This window comes from Misgurnus anguillicaudatus, chromosome 25, assembly GCF_027580225.2.
Source record: "Misgurnus anguillicaudatus chromosome 25, ASM2758022v2, whole genome shotgun sequence".
Classification (NCBI taxonomy): domain Eukaryota; kingdom Metazoa; phylum Chordata; class Actinopteri; order Cypriniformes; family Cobitidae; genus Misgurnus; species Misgurnus anguillicaudatus.
Window position 1 is genome coordinate 8,375,768 of NC_073361.2, and position 17,514 is coordinate 8,393,281.

At 36.3% G+C, this 17,514-nt stretch overlaps 1 protein-coding gene across 4 annotated transcripts in view; it reads right to left on the minus strand.

Annotated features, from left to right (window-relative positions):
- The window catches only part of ccny (cyclin Y), a 74,098-nt gene that overhangs the window by 18,282 nt on the left and 38,302 nt on the right, over positions 1 to 17,514 (minus strand). Inside the window, exons 2-9 of one of the 4 annotated variants that reach the window (XM_055181819.2) lie at positions 13,446 to 13,520; positions 13,001 to 13,021; positions 9,229 to 9,263; positions 7,179 to 7,202; positions 6,755 to 6,858; positions 6,497 to 6,532; positions 2,706 to 2,763; positions 2,496 to 2,615 (exon numbers count right to left, since the gene is read on the minus strand). In XM_055181819.2, coding sequence (XP_055037794.1) covers positions 2,496 to 2,615; positions 2,706 to 2,763; positions 6,497 to 6,532; positions 6,755 to 6,858; positions 7,179 to 7,202; positions 9,229 to 9,263; positions 13,001 to 13,021; positions 13,446 to 13,520 — 473 coding nt within the window. The remainder of the gene's footprint in view (positions 1 to 2,495; positions 2,616 to 2,705; positions 2,764 to 6,496; positions 6,533 to 6,754; positions 6,859 to 7,178; positions 7,203 to 9,228; positions 9,264 to 13,000; positions 13,022 to 13,445; positions 13,521 to 17,514) is intronic. The other 3 variants (XM_055181820.2, XM_055181821.2, XM_055181823.2) reach the window with 3 other exon arrangements.

Sequence of the window (17,514 nt, forward strand, 5' to 3'; positions counted from 1 at the left end):
CAAGTGTTGTATTGCCATGCTGGGCTTACAAAATGCTCAGACAGGTTGCTCATGTTGTCAGCAGTTGAAAGACACTTGTCGTGTGGGCATAGTGTGCATTTCACACGAATATTTTTGTACTTTCGAGCAATACGCTAAAAGTAATGTGAATATCGCCCCAGTGGCTGAAACCCTCCGTCTTTATTTCCCGCTCCCCTTTGCACCAGCAGCTACGTCAAATCAATCTCTATGGCAACGGCACACGTATAGGGACACGCATGCACGCACCACTTAAACAGACAGAACTTTACACCCAGGCAAACACTGCTTGGGTAACGCAGGAAAGCGCGTTCCTATAGTCTAGTAAAGTAGTGTAGTTACCAATATTATTAGTGTAATGCGTTACTTTACTTCGTTACCCAAAAAAGTAATATAGTTACTGTAATCCGTTACTTTGTAACTCGTTACCCCCAACACTGCTTCCAGTTTATTGAGCGTCATTTGTCATGTACAGTGGAAATGCTGCTTTAAAGTAACCATGCTAATTTTAAATAAGACAAAGATGACCGGCAGGCCGGATAAAGATGATTGGAGGGCTACATTTGGCCCGCGGGCCACCAGTTGCCACCCTGGCATAGAGTCCCTGCGGGATTTTGCGACTTTTTTTGATGATTTTTGCAATCAAAATGACAATTTCAACATCCATGTTTTTTGATGAACAAATAACATGGATAAGGCATGGATCCAATAACCACACGTCCAAAACTACCTTTCCCCTAAACTGTGTGTTATATAACCGTCTTTGCGTACCTATTTTCACCAATGGACATTTTGACCTGTGACAGGTGGCATGCGTACGTGTGCCAGAGTCCTGCATGGGGGCGGGTACACAGTTTGATGTAATAAGTGGAATAATATTAACGTGTCATTTTAGCTGTGTGGATGCAGGGCGGGATGGGAATTAATAGGCACGGGTGGATTGCAGATCTAAAACCTGACCAGTTCAACTCGATTCAATACACGCTGATAGGCAGCGTTTTTTAAACAGTCCGGTGCTTATTTGTGTTCAGGGTCTTTCTGAAGGTTTCTAATAAAGGGGATTTGCGGGTTCAAACGGGTCGGGTAGGTTACGCAATTAAATGAATGCTGCTGTCGTATAACAGGTTGTTCTGTTAATTATGGGTTTGTCCAGTGCAAGAATTGTGTGTTCATAAGATTAACTATGGGGTGCAGGGTTGCAAGCGTATATAGCGAGGTATGTGCTAGGAGGAGTTGCATACGCGTTAGTAAAATTAAGCCAAAAATGTTCACAAAGTTGTCTACATCATATCATGAAAGAATATTACATCATATATTAGATTATTTATTTTTATGAGATATTAAAATAATTTAACGAGAAATTATGCAGGATCGCAGAAAAATGCTGTAAAAAGTTTAAGTTGGATTAACTTAAAAAAATTACTTTTTTGATAAAAAAAAGTTGATAAGGCTTAATTTTTTAGGTGTTACCAACTAAACTAGTTTTTAAAAGTTTCTTTCTTTCTTTGAAAGTTTTTTACAGTGTATACGGTGGTCTCCCTACCTTCCCTTAAACCAGGGGTTTTCTCAAAGAAATTAAGAAAAGTCTATGTGTGGCCAATAATTTATGTTTACAAACATTTTGCTGTCTTTATAATATCACAATCTTATATTTTTCTAACACAGTTTAAATGTCTGTTCTTTATAAAAATATGTATATACTGCCTTCAAAACTAGTGATGCATTTATCGCATGATATTTATCGGCCGATTTTTGATGAATTTGAAACCATCGGCATATCGGCAATAGCACGAGAAAGGTCGATACCGATTGTTTATTAATTAACTGCATAAAGAAATCCATTATATGTGAAAAATTAATGTTAATGTTGTTAATAAAATAAATGCTGAATAGCTAAAACCACCTTTGAAGGTTGTCATGCTGTCTTATTATATTTGTTTTAGCTTAATTTGTGCCTCTCTTATTATGTTGGTCAGTTGAATGTTAATTAGATCCAATACATGTTCAGAAAAAATTATTTAATGCATAAATAAACTAGCTAAAAGACCAACTGTATAGTATTGTATACAAGTGTTTAATATCTGTATCGGTATCGGCCAGAAGTTGTCTGTATCGGTGCATCCCCATTCAAAACATTTGAAAACCCGTGCATTAAACTAATCTCAATAATTCTAAGCATACATATATGCATACAGCTCCCTTTATGACACCTCATAAAAGCATCTAGTTGGAAAAATAAGTAGGGATGGTCCTCTTAAGAATGATCAAAGATGTACCACAAAGACAGCTGATAGGATTAGTGCCTCCTAATAAAGTGATAAATATGACAACCATTTTCAGCTGAGTGATAGTAAACCCTATTTTAACTTGTGCTACCTGGTCCTGATTTATTCAAGGCTTACAACAGCCAGTCGAAAATAACACAGTTGTGCACAATCTAATTGGACCACCACCAAGTCACATGACGCGTAACTTACCAGAGTAACTATGGCACACTCAGCTGTGAGCTGGGCGGCACTGAAGAGCGTACGGACAAATCTGTAAATATGTTTCTGTTCTGGGTCGTGTTTGTCATAGTCGGACGGCACCTCAGATTTCTGTAGAAAGAGACGTAAAGAATCAGTAGGGAGGTTAGAGAACGTATATGAAATATGTTTATATCACAAATTAACTGCAGAAACACTTACTGAAAGTGGATGAAGTTTTTCATCAAAAATGTCTAACAGCATTCGTCCGTCCACATTTCTGTAGAGAGGGGAGTGAAGATTTGATTAGGTGAGACGGAGATAGAGGGGACGAACTGAGCTCATACCAAGAGTGTGGTGAGATCGTAACAAGGGCGTGGTGAGCTTGAACCTGCTTACGTAGGATCGCATCGCTTAAATCACGCGGTACCGCAACATCCAACAGGAAAATTCAACTGCAGTAGCTACCGTTCAAACTGAAGAGGGCAGCACTCAGACGTTTTACACCGTATATTGTAGCATTGAAACACTTTATACCCAAATGTCAAAAAAGTTACTCAAATCGATAAACAGCACTAATAAAGCCCCATTCTTACAGATAATTAAATAAAAAAAGTTGGTTTAGGGTTTAATTACCCTTTAACATCGTCTTTGGGATAAAATTGCTTGTTTGTAACCCATTATGTAAACCCCATTACTGTTTTCTACATAAATCATCCAACATAAACTAAATTGTGCTGTGCAACATTCTGAAATCAGCAGCGGTGGGGATTGTGGATTTCGTATGTGTGGCAATAAATAAGATTTGTTTTGGCATATTGTTTGCAATAAATGAGATTTAATTTGAATACTTCAAAAAGTAACGTATGGTAAAGTTTTAGGTTGATGCGGATAGTAGTACAGTATCTGACATGTGGATGTAAGTGGGGATATTCGTGCGTGTGCTTGCACATGATCGTAGTAATATTTATTTTATTTTACTTCATTTTGTTTGAATTGTTTCAAACATGGCTGTTTACTTTCAGAAGTTGTTGTAAATGCTTTCTTTCCCTGAAATATGAAATATATATGTTGGTAATATAATGTTTGAAAATATATATTTTAATACAATTTAAATAGATTTTAGAAAAATTGCATCGCATGTCAAACAGGGCTCAAAATTAACTTTTTTATTTGGTAGCACTGGTGCTCCCAACTTTAAAGAGTTAGGAGCACCAGCAAAAATTTAGGCGCATCCATCAAAAAATTTAAAAGCACCAAAGCTACAATGTAAATATTAATAGATTTATTTTATTAAAAATAAAACACCACCACCGGGCTTTACACGTCCTATGGCCAGCATTTAAAAGTTGGTCTTCTATTTTATTTTATTTTATTTTTTGCTGCATAAATTCCTAAATTAATACCCAAATGCTGTTGAAATAGTATAGCAGCAATAATAATTTAACAATTACAGGTAACATGATTAAGATTACATAGAAAATCTAGCAAACACGTAAAACACTGATTAATTGTGACATTACAAAAGTGACCCTAATATAGAAGGCTAATATATATTGGTATTGATAACTGCATTACCAGGATGCTTTTACTACTAAATAGGCAATGTTTTAAAAAACATACCATCAGCATTGTCGTATTCCACAGCAACATGGACCACAAGGATGTTTGTCGAATGTCCATTCACCAGCGCATGCGCACATACACCAAACACACTTTGACAGACAGGTCGGTGTCTCCATCAATAATAAACACATTTGTCATGACACGTCTTGTATTTTTGGCACTTTCGCCATGTTTAAGCAAGGTACGTCTGGCGCTTAAAATGTTTTGATTCCGCCATTAACGCCGTTTTACAGGATTTACAGTAAACACAGTAAGTTACATTTTCATAGCGGAGACACTCGAAATCTTTAAGCCACTCTCTCTGAAAGGTTTAACGTCAACGTGGTGGAGTTACATTTGAATCCGGATCGTCGTCAAAAAATACAGTTATAACCTTGGCTGTAATCGGCTCGCTCTCGTCATGCTCGCGACGCGTTCGTCTTTTCACATTTCCGCGCTTCACGGCAACAAGGAATGACTGACGCTCATATTAGCCAATCTGCGGTCTTCCTTAAACGCAAGACTTAAATGGTGAAATTTGATTGGTTATGTATCGTTGGAGAGAACACTGAACCTGGGACAGCGCCAGCACGCAGGATTACAATCAACTCGCGTCACAACAAAATGGGCAGTCGCACAAATGCTCCCAAATATATTTTAAGGTCGCACAGATTAAATTTCGGTCGCATATGCGACCAAAATGGTCGCAATTTCGAGCCCTGTGTCAAATATACATTATCAGTATTTGGCATGCTATCGTGTAGCATTTTCTTCAATATCGCACTAGAACATTTTGTGAAAATATAAACTTAATATATTTAATATTGATTTAATATTAGCCTTTTCTATAATATTGAGTAAGGTCATGTGAAAGACAGAAATCAATGTGAAAAAAAAGAGGGGTTTAGCTTTATTTCATGCATTCTGACTTATTAACACTGTTTAAAGGGACAATGTGTAGTTTTATAAGTCAAAATCAATGTCTTCTTTGGTGTCAAATGACCTCTGTCGATGATCTGACTTTTCTTTGTAGGCTTAGAATTTTTTCTCTTTATTTACATTGAACGGGTAATTCCTAGAAGGCTTCTATGTCGTTTCGCCATATTGCAAAACTATAATAGCAGAGAGGGACAAAAAGCACTAGCCTACCGAAACGCGTTTTCATTCAGAACACATGAACCAGCTGAAATGGACAAGGAGATCAGTGAGTACATTACGGCTCCCGTATTTGGAAAAGTGGACGAGAGAGACACATCACGTTTACACCTGGTATTTAAATCTGTCTCTTTTGTCCACTTTCGACCGCTTTTGTCCTGAATACTGTGAGGGGGCGGTCTGTCGAGACGGTGGGCAAGTCTCTCTGCTGTCATTTAAACGCGAGCGGGAGTAATTACGAGTTTATATGGACGCAAACTAATATTATGTTGGAGTCCGCTGCTTGTGTATTAAGTAAACATGCTGCACAGTGTTTTGTACATGCATATGTTAGAGCTTTCTCTGAAATCTTAGCGCAATTGATGAAATATGATCGTGCAACTTTCACACTTTCAAAACGAAACTACGGAGATCAACTCTGCTTTAGTTTTATCAATGAAAGGCTAAAAATAGCGCTGTACAGCCTGTGTTGACCGCAGAAGTCAGAAAAATACGTAAAACTTGAGTTTAGTACCTCAGATTAGATAAATGGGCGGAGAGAAGGTGGTCGCATGTGGCTGTTCGAACACATTCAACCACGTGTGCGTTTACACTACAAAAGCAATCCGATCGAAAGGGGTTTCAACTACCTCTGAATGTGGTTGAAAGTGGTCGAAAGTGGATGCGTTCAAAACGTTTTGAACACCGTTTACCACTGGCATTAATGTCGTCCACATGTGATCTGATCGACGAAAACGCATGTTAATGCCAAGTGTAAACAGCCTATTAGTGTCTTAAAAAGCTAATATTTTGTTTGTTTTAGACTTAAATTAGACTTTGTAACCTACATTGTCAGTGTGGTCTCAGATGAAATTCCATCTGTATAACTGCATTGTTTAAATATTGCTTTCTTGGCTTTTTTGCGGCACTTAAAGCTTAGCTGGTCCTTTACTGTCATTAGAGACATACAGTACGTCTCAGACTCGCACACGTCACATCTTTCAACCTGTGGACAGCAGGACGATTGATCTTCCCTCTCACCCACAGCGCACTGCAACACATGCGGTCCAGTACTAAAGACAGTGCTATTGCAACCCTCGTGTCCAGATCCATTTCAGAAACTACAGGTTGTCTTTATAAAATATAAGCCACACTGCTAGACTTCACAACACCATTTAGCAGGACAAATGAAAAACAGAGTTTTCACACTGTGACATTCACGTTTAGAGAGACCTCACAGCAATAACATCTGATGAGAGAAACTGCAATCATACCTGTTCTTTATGTGGTAATATATTGCGAGGGAAACACTGTAAACAAGAAAAAATGATCAAAGCAAAATCATTATCCAGTAATAATCTTCCTTTCATCTTCTCCAAACCTTATTCAGTTGAAACATGATGCATAAAAATGTAAAACCCCAGATTTAATGACGAGAAACAATTTTCATCTCCTTATGACATTTAGTCATTGGAAACTTTAAGTGTCATTTGAGTTTAATTAAAGCTCTATCAGTGTTTTGTGAATGGTACCATTTGATGGTGTATTTGAGGTTGGGTTGGCTGACAGTGCTGTCGTCCAGAAAGATGGTCGAACAGGAGCTGTACTTGCGTCTCATTGGACCAGACGGATGTTGCTAAAAGGAACAATGCAAACTTAAACATCACTTCTTAAGCACACACACACGCATGCAAACTTTCAGCAAACAACCTAGAAATGAGGCCACCTGATTCTCACTAAATGTGTTTATGTGTGACTGTGTGTGTGTTTAGGCGTCCCAATACTATACAAAAAGCACACACCTCGATTTATTTACATATGTTAGTTGCCAAATTTTCTTTACTGCAAGGTATTAAGCAAGCAACACTAATGCAAATAAATCATGACAATGTCAAAACAGACACAATATCACTGTTTAAAGAAAATAAAGAGCAAAATGGGCTTATTATACTTTACCTTCGACTCCGCAATGTGTGTTAACTTTCAAAATAATAAAATAAGTTAAATTAGGAACAAAGCGTAAGCTATTCATTTAAGTTTTCATAGGAATAGCATGCAATTATGTAAGAAAAAAATAAGCAATGCATATTAATTCATGGTTTGAAGTAGGGGTGGGCGATAAACCGGTAGATATGATAAACCGGTAGAAATTTGTCAACCGGTAGAGATTTTTGACTATCATCTCTATCAAGGTTATGCGTCCACGTCACGTTGCTGTGCCTGTTGTCACGAAAGCTTAACGTTTGTACACGTATTTAAGCACAGCAGTTTTAAACAAGAGATTTTAAGCTATTGAAAAACAAACAACTGTGCTAAATGCGCGCCCTGTTTCGTGTGAGGAGCGCGCAATTCGCACTTCATCGCGCATAAATTAAGCTTGTGAGCATTTTTGCTGCTTTATTTGCCTCATGCCTTTATTTGTGTTCACACCAGACAAGGTAAAGGCAGCAAAAAATTTGCACGTAGTTTGACGCTTGAACATTTTTAGTTTACTCGCTTCATTCGCGAGTGAAAGTCTAGTCATTCAAGACATTCACATGGAAATTTGCGTTATGGGAGGGGCTTCTGCGACTCTGCTTGCTCCCTGTAATCACAAATATCCGCCAAAGTTCAGATTTTTCAACTTGTGCGTTTCCCTTGGCAACGCTCAATTTGCACGAAATGCGTCTTCTGCCACTCTGCTCGCTCCCTGTAATCACGTCAGTACTAGAGCAAGCTCCTTATAGGTTAACACGGCGCGAATATCTGCCAAAGCTCAGATTTTTCAACTTGTGCGTTAGCCGCGGCAATGCTCAATTGCGCGGAACGCACCGCAGGTTGCCTATTCACATCTTCACATTGACTTAACATGTAAATCGCTTGCGCTTGGCGCCTCTTCCGCGTCTGGTGTGAACACCACATTAAATACATATATGTCAAATTTCCCATTTTTGCAATTATCCTCACGACACTTTAGGGCTTAAGAGAAAGTAAACAGCTGAAGAAGGAAGTGCATGTGTAACAGTAGATTGGAGTGTGTAATATTTAGAAGGATCTAGTATTGCCCTTAACGGACAAATCTTTTTACTAAGTTGTCTCTGATGATGACATGTTTGTCTGGTAGCGGCTACTGAGCTTCTCTGTGTGTTTTAAAAGCGAGGGGTGAGCAGTTAACTGAGCCATTGGTTGCAATTTGCAACCTCACCATTAGATATATTTAGATATATAATGTACATCATTCTTTCATCAATGACTGTTTATATTTCAGTGAGCTTGAATTTTGTATTTTTTTGTATGTTTTAATTTTTTTACTATGAAAATTCTATGGCATTAAAAAAGCAGTGTGTAACTTTTAGAAGGATCTCTTGACAGAAATGCAATATAATCTACATAACTATATTATCAGTGGTGTATAAAGACCTTACATAATGAACTGTATTGTTTTTATTACCTTAGTATGAGCCGTTTTTATCTCCATACACAGCGGGTCCCCTTACATGGAAGTCGCCATTTTGTGCTGCCGTGTTTCTACAGTAGCCCTAAACAGACAAACTGCTCTACAGACCGTGTTTTGTCACTACTGTATTTTGTCTTAGACAACAACATGTTTGTCCATTTACGGCTACTATAGCTTTTCTATGCATTTCGGTGAATGATGGACTGAGCCGTTGGTTGCAATTCACAATCTCACTGCTAGATGGCGCTAAAATCTACACACTGCACCTTTAAATAGTTTAATAACATAAAAACCTTATTAAAAGATACAAAATCTCTGAAATAAAATGTCGGTCATATTGCCCACCCCTAGTTCGAAGACTTTAAAATAAGTATAAGGCATGTTAGATGCAACACACAAGCTATGCAAGTCATGCAATATGAATTTCTGCATTCATGTTTTTGTTCTCGATTTTATTAGTTCTGTGGGTGTTGTGACACTCGAGGGAGATGCTTTTACTGCAGGCACAAGGGGTACAATGAGCTTTCTATCAGATGAAACAGAACCAATGTCATCACTGATAGTACTTACATGGTTGACGTACAGACTTTTCCTTTTTTCCCGAACTGAAAAAACAAAACAAAATGGTGATTAGCACTAAAAACACATTTTAAACAGTTAATAAAGCCCTATTCTGACGGGATTAGTTTTACAGGGGGACCTCTCAGAGGTCCTCTCTGTTTTTAATCCCGTCCGAATAGGCCAGGTCTGTGTTTTTCTCTGACGACCTCCGTAAGAATTCCAGAGCAATTTACCTACTGTTTTTCACCGAACTCAGAGGTCCTCTGAGAAATGTAATCCCGTCCGAATGCAAATGTCTGTGTTTGCCCGCAATATCTTTTGAAAACGCGGTTCATTTCGTGTTTTGGCCAACGTGATCTGCCGTAAGGTCTTACTAATGTGCGTATATTGTATTTCGTGAGTCCCATTCATTCAGATATATGAACTTAAAAAAAAGTGGCAGAACCGACAGCTAACCCAAACCGAACGAAGAAATTAATTTTGCAAGTGTTTGCGGAAGCGGTTTTGTATACTATATTGCGGAGTCTTAAGATCTTTGCACACTCTATTCCATAATTTTCATGTGTGGTTTTTTTTTGTATTCGTTATTTCGCACATAACTTGCACACTGTATCCGATTCATATAAATTCACCCGTAGGATTTTTTTTCAAAACAATACTCTTCGAAATACGAAAATCGAACCTAATCTGAATATATTAATGATGGACGAAAATTTCGGAGGCGTGATTAACACAACATGAGGTCGTATTTACTTTTTAACGTGCGAAAATTTCAGACGAGTATTTCAATGTGTAAAGAACATTAAATGTTAAATGCGCCATCATTTACAAGTCGTTGTTAATAAAAGCGTCTTCTAAAAGAATAAATGTTAATCGACATAAAAACATACTAAGCTTGCAGAGTATTTACCTAGTTTCGTCACAGCATAAGACATGGCAGTACAAGTAAACAACTCCAGCTTATCAATCTTTTTCCTGTAAACATGCTGTGTGTGGAAACAATGATAACTCTTTAGGATATTTGGGAGTGTTGTTGGTACTCGCCGAGTTAAGTATAGCTCAGTATGGAGGCGTATTACAATTTATTAAACAGTTTGTGTGATATCTATGAACTACTGCTGTACACAGACTAAGCTGCAAAGCTTCATAAACCTCTTCATTTCTGTGTCATCCCAGATCTTTATGGAGCCCTGTATGTCTTATTCCAGTGCAGTGTTTTGTAAAAGTGCCATATATCATGGAAAACAGGATTTTTATTGCTCTTAAAACAGGATTTGATGTACTATGTAGACAGACTATAAAAGTCTAGCCCAATGGCTCTGTTAATAAAAAAACAAAAAACTACAGTATTAACATCACAATCGGCCATTATAAGATACGGCCACCCACATTTATACATCAACACCTATTCTGTATGCAACAATCTGGCTCACCTGTATGAACGAAAGTAACCTTAGTATGATACACAAAGGTTAACCAATCATAACAGAGGTCATTTACATACAGAATTCTTAAAGGGACAATAACAGCCCATTAAAAGGGACAATTCACCCAAAAATGCCATGATTTACTCACCCTCATGTTTTTCTTATAAGTGATAGTAAGCACACAGTTGATGCTACTAATTGACTCCCATAGTATTTGTTTATCCTACTATAGAAGTCAATGGGTACCGTCAACTGTGTATCTTCTTTTGTGTTCAACAGAATAAAGAAACTCATACCCGTGTAAAACAACAATGGTGAGTAAATGATGACAGCATTTTTATTTTTGGGTGAACTATCCCTTTAACTTCATTGACGTGATATCTTGACAGACTGACCCATTATTTTTTATGGCTCTTGAATGAGAGTTGTGAAAATAAAGAGGCAGTTCTTGGTATAGCATACAAATCTCACATTAAATATCAGCTCTGTTGATCCAAGCAATAGTACTAAAGACCTACACAGACATCAGAACGTACACACAAAGCAACACAACAGCTGCGTAGCCAGACAAATAGAGGTGTTGAGTAAAGCATTGCCAACATGCACTGGACAACTTATTTAAGTAAAGCGCTATGTCCAGATTGAACTGGTAAAAATATACTTGCAGATTTGTTTCAGCTATTAAACGAGATAAGTCAGAAAAAAGGTACAAAACCTGGGATGGTACCTTTAAAAAGGTCCTAATATGTGCAATTTAAGTACTATTTAAGCTATTACGGAGGTATGCAACTTTAAAGGTGTACTTTTTTTAAGGGGAACAGCATTTGTACCTTTTATCCTGAGAATGTGTGTTTCGTTTGACTTATTTGCTCGTGCTGTATTTAACATGAACTTGAAACTCCTGCTTATCATTGATTTCTGAAGTGATTAATTATCGTTTTTCTGCCATAAATGGGTCAATGACGTGACGTTAATTATTTTGTGTCCGTATGGTTTAATTAAATGTAAAAGGGTTCAAATTTCAAAATAAAGTTGCAGATTACTTGCATGCATTCTCCTTTTTCTAAAGTCTAAAATTTCTGGTTTTATTTAGTTTTGAAAGAATATTTGGGGCATAATTGCAAAAATGTCAATTGGTGTAACTAGTATTTTTTTTTATGAAAATATAAATATATTCATAAAAAAGGTGGAATAAATATAATCCTCGAGTTTAGTGTAATATGATTTTTACATACATTTTTACATAATTTCTTAAAGATTATTTAGAAACCAGAGCTGTTTTCAGCATATGTCAGGACAAATATTATATTAATATAAAAATATTAATATAAAAAACGCATTAAAATTTAAATTTAGAAATAACTAATAAAATATTAGGGCCGGGACTTTAATTAAGATTAATTAATTAAACAAAAATCATCTCAATGCAAAACATATAGCAGCTAGCGTGGACATTACAACGACTTGGTTGAACAAAAATAAACAATATTTTGCTGCTTAAGCTTATGTATTCAGTCATTATTCATGGTATACTAAAAATCCATGTGAAAAAATAACTTCTCAATGTTCTCAGGTCAAATATTTATATGTGATTAAAATGTGATTAATTTCGATTAATTAATTACAAAGCCTACAATTAATTAGATTAATTTTTTTAATCGAGTCCCGGCCCTAAAAATTATATTTTAAAATTATTATTTTTTTGATGATTAAGTTTACATGCCATTAAGGTAAATAAAATATTTAATATTTCTCCTTCTTTGGCGCAATTGGCGGTTACACCAGTTGACATTTTCAGGTCCATTCAGTCTTAACTTTCATAAAAATGGTGCAACTGTAATTTTTATTGCATAAAATCAACATAAATACACTATGTGCATTGAAATAAACCTGATGCATGCCTTTAAAAAAGTTTTTAAAAGATTTGTGAATTTCTCATCTTGCCAAACCGTTTTGTCACTGACCCAATTACTGTTTTGATATTTAAACTACTCTGTCCCTACAATCTCAGATAAGGAAGATACAGAAGCTGTCATTGAGGCGGATACCTTTACAAAAAAGTTTAGGTACACATTTGTACCTAAAAAGTGCATATTAGAAGCGTGGGGACCTGTCCCAGAGACAGCTTTTGTGCATTTTTATGCATTTTGCAAAAAAAAATGTTTGAAACTGGCGTAGCAAACTACATTTGGAAATGTGAGTGCGCTAGTTTCAAATAATCTTCCTGTACACTGGTGTACAATACAAACAGATAACAGTTAAAGGCGTAATATTAAAACTACAAACATTCCCCATCTATAAAGCTTTAACAAAGCACATAGCAGCAGACCAACAGACAAGCGTACCAAACGTACCTTTCTTGTTGGGTAAAAGAACTGCAAAACAAGAGGGCATTGGTTTCTAAATTAAATTGGTAAAAATGAATAACAAAGTTGCTATTTAGTTCAATGACTTGATTTATATGCCAGTTCCCATGAATAATCCCTTTAATATCAGTGAAACCACCGGCCGTCTGATAGTCACATTGCATCACACTAATAACTCCCTAAGAAACAAGGCAAATATTACATTAGCCTGTTTAGAAATGTGGCCCGCTGGGCAGGAAAAACATTTTAAACAAAGCATTGTCGCTCGGAGGCATCAAATTAAGTAAAACAAAAATCATCTCTAAGGAGGAAATATTTGGTTTGACTAAGTCTTGCCCATCTGTGCTGTTGCCCTTGGATCAAATTAAAGCCGTGTTTTTATTTGAATTATCACAGTGCTAAAGGGAGTTTGGACAAGTGAAGCCTCTCTCACCGTCTGTTTGGGACTTGCTGAGAAAGATGGTGCTGGCACGCGGGTGGTCCGAAGGGTTGTACTCCATGTTGAGTTCTGAGGAAAGAGAGAAAGAAGATTTAATTCATTAAGACCTGTGTTTGTAATACTGTACTAGAATAATAAAACATTGTTTCTGAAGAGATGGCAACCATTCAGTCAGGCGAGCCAAAACATTTCAAGTGTAGCTGTAGTGTACACACAGCCTTGAGGTAAAGTAACACACACATTTTGTCTATGTGTTAATATGCACTGACTCTAGATAAATATATATATATTTTTAATAGCATGTGACACAGTAGGCAACAATAAACATTTGAAAAAGTTGCATTTGATACAATTTCTGTGAAAATCATGGACTATGATTTCAGAATATCTGACATATTTCTTGAGTAGTTTGGACCATGCATGTGCTTTTAAAAGCTAAGAACATGCATTTTAGTCTAATTTTGTTGAAAAAGAATAAAAAAATTTCAAAACCACTATTATACAGAAAAAGTATTTAACAGTTTGTGTTTTCAAAAGAAAAGAAATAAAATCAGCATATTCTGCTCGATATGTATATTGCAAAAATATTACTGTATTGCAATTACAGTGAGAAAAATAAGTATTTGAACACTCTGCTACACTTAGAAATCATGGAGGGGTCTGAAATTGTCTTCGTAGGTGCATGTCCACTGTGAGAGACATAATCTAAAATCCAGAAATCACAATGTATGATTTTTTTACTATTTATTTGTATGATACAGCTGCAAATAGGTATTTGAACACCTGAGAAAGTCAATGTTAATATTTGGTACAGTAGCCTTTGTTTGCAATTACAGAGGTCAAACATTTCCTGTAGTTTTCCACCAGGATTGCTTGCACACGCTGCAGGAGGGATTTTGGCCCACTCCTCCACACAGATCTTCTCTAGATCAGTCAGGTTTCTGGCCTGTCGCTGAGAAACACAGAGTTTGAGCTCCCTCCAAAGATTCTCTATTGGGTTTAGGTCTGGAGACTGGCAAAGGCCACGCCAGAACCTTGATATGCTTCTTACAGAGCCACTCCTTGGTTATCCTGGCTCTGTGCTTCAGGTCATTGTCATGTCAACCTTCCATGCCATGCATGATTTAAATCCATGACGTCTTAGTGTATTACCAACAGTTACCTTGGAAACGGTGGTCCCAGCTCTTTTCAGGTCATTGACCAGCTCCTCCCGTGTAGTTCTGGTCTGATTTCTTAGGATCATTAAGACAAAACGAGGTGAGATCTTGCATGGAGCCCCAGTCCGAGGAGCCATTTTCTAATGATTGCTCCAACAGTGGACCTTTTTTCACCAAGCTGCTTGGCAATTTCCCCCGTAGCCCTTTCCAACCTTGTGGAGGTGTACAATTTTGTCTCTACACTGTAAAAAATTACTCTGGAGGGTGTTAAATTTAACCCATGAAAATTAGTTATAATTTAATTAAGCATATAAGCTAGCAAGTAAAATAAAAAATAATGGGTATATTCTACCTTCACTATCCAATTTTTTAACAGTAATAACTGCAATATTAAAAAAATAAGTAACATATACCCCAAAATATTGGCCTTAGCACCGCAAAGTGCGCATGAATCAACATCCAGGCGGGACTCGAGTCACCATTTTTTCATTTCATATCGGCGCGAGAACTGCGGTTTGTTGACAGGTAAGTTTTTATTTAACTTGTTGATCATGAATGGAAATGTTAAGTTGGTTAACTGTAAAATCTACCAGAAGTTTAGTCATTTGCGTGCTTCTCTGTCTCTGTTGTCGACAGATTGCTAGGTTAGAATATGTCAGTCAGGTTAGCTTTGAATGAAACATCGCCCAGTTCTTGCACCTGCGAATACAAATAAAAATCCATATTTATGATTAAAATATTAACTTCCATTGTTATTATTTACATGTCTGAATCTCGTGAACAGCGGAGCTGCTCAATATGAGTGGTTGAACTTGAGCAAGCCACGTGACGAGAGAGAGCAGCGGACGGTTGATGTATGATACAGACGGGAGGGCGTCGAGCAGACAAACAAACAACGGTAAAGCTGTCGATGCTAGATAATTACTGTAAAGGTTTTCTTGCATTTATCTGTTAATATATTAAGTTTTGTTTTAGAAGGGATCCATTTATGAAGCCATTTTATTATTATTATTATCATTTACAGATATATACTTAACGTTGCCTTTCGCTTTTTAATGTCTGTTCAAAAAAGTATTTCGGAGTTCATATGTTATGTGACTTGTATATGAAGTTGAATCACTTAAAATTGAATGTAAGTACTTCTTGTTAGTGTTCAATGTTTTATGCACGTGTACTGTGAGTTATAGCATAATATGAAGTTTTAAATGAAGTTGAAATGTTTGTTTGTATCGATATAGCATGCTACTGAGGTAAATGAGATCAGTTTTTCCTCTCATATTATTATCTTCTTTAATTTTCTAATGATAACGTGAAGAACAGTATTTAGGAATCTTGCTTTTAATGGTTTTTTAACATCTCATGAAGACTGGTTTATTTTTTTATGAAATAATATGTTCAAGAAGCTTTATGTAGATATGTTGTATTTCACTTGAAATGTATTGGGGTTATTTTGTACTTCCAATAATTAGTTTTAAATGTTTACAGAATGTTATTTGGTCAATAAAGCAAGCAATTATGCAATCTTGTGTATGACTATTTTCTTATTCAACCCTCTCTGAATAAGTAATATGTAATGTTTCTTAATGGCTTATCATTATTAATAATAATTTAATAGATCTGTGCCTTAATACCAATAGGGTTAATGTTATTCATTTTTTTTATAAGTAATTAGTTATGAAAAAACTTTTTTTTACTTTATCATAGTAATTAAATATAGGTACTCTTTAATCAAATATATAGGATATAATTTACTCAAACAAAGTGAGTGCAAATTGTTACAACATTTTTTTTGAGTAAATTCTATAGGTTGTTTTTTACAGTGTAGTGTCTTTGGACAGCTCTTTGGTCTTGGCCATGTTAGTAGTTGGATTCATACTTTGATTGTATGGGGTGGACAGGTGTCTTTATGCAGCTAAAGACCTCAAACAGGTGCATCTAATTTAGGATAATAAATAAAGGTGAAGGTGGACATTTTAAAGGCAGATCTTTGAGGGTCATAATTCTAGCTGATAGACAGGTGTTCATATACTTATTTGCAGTTGTACCATACAAATAAACAGTTAAAAAAAATCATATATTTTGATTTCTGGATTTTTTTTATATTATGTCTCTCACAGTGGACATGCACCTACGATGACAATTTCAGACCCCTTTATGATTTCTAAGTGGGAGAACTTGCAAAATAGCAGGGTGTTCATATACTTAGTTTCCTCACTGTATATCTATTACTATCAGGCTTTAACATGGCTATGCAATTTTGTTAACACTAGGGGGCAGTGCAGTGACTGAACCATGGACTACTAGAATATGTTTTTCCTTTGATGCATTAAATTACATTAAAGTGTATTAAAATATACATTACACATAAATATATAAAAAGTAAACTAAATAAACATAAAGCCCAAGTGTAGGAAATATAGACTTAAACCTGCACCCCACATAAGCACCACAGTGCCAACAACTATTCACGTGCATCCATCATTGCTTAAATTCACAAGATGATAATATTTGACATAAGTTCCTATACAGTACACTTCACAGGATCAGAGACAACATTTTCTTTAGTCACCACCTGATAATAGCATTGCTTATAACTGGAGACAGCCGTAAAGGAAATTAAAGAATAATTTAAACACAAACATTAACAAACGGCCACTGCCCATCTAAAGCCCACTGTCAAATCAAATCTTCACCAATACAGTCTGTAACTGAGACTTACTTCTCTTCATAGATCCCCACCCTTTCAGACACACACACACACACACACTGACCTCATGCTGGTCAGCAGCTACTAACACACGCACACAGATGATGTCATCAGATCGGCACGCCCCAGAAAGAGGAAATCCAAGAGTTCAGAGCTTTTAAACACGAACCAGTCGATGCTAAACGCATTGTTTTCTGAC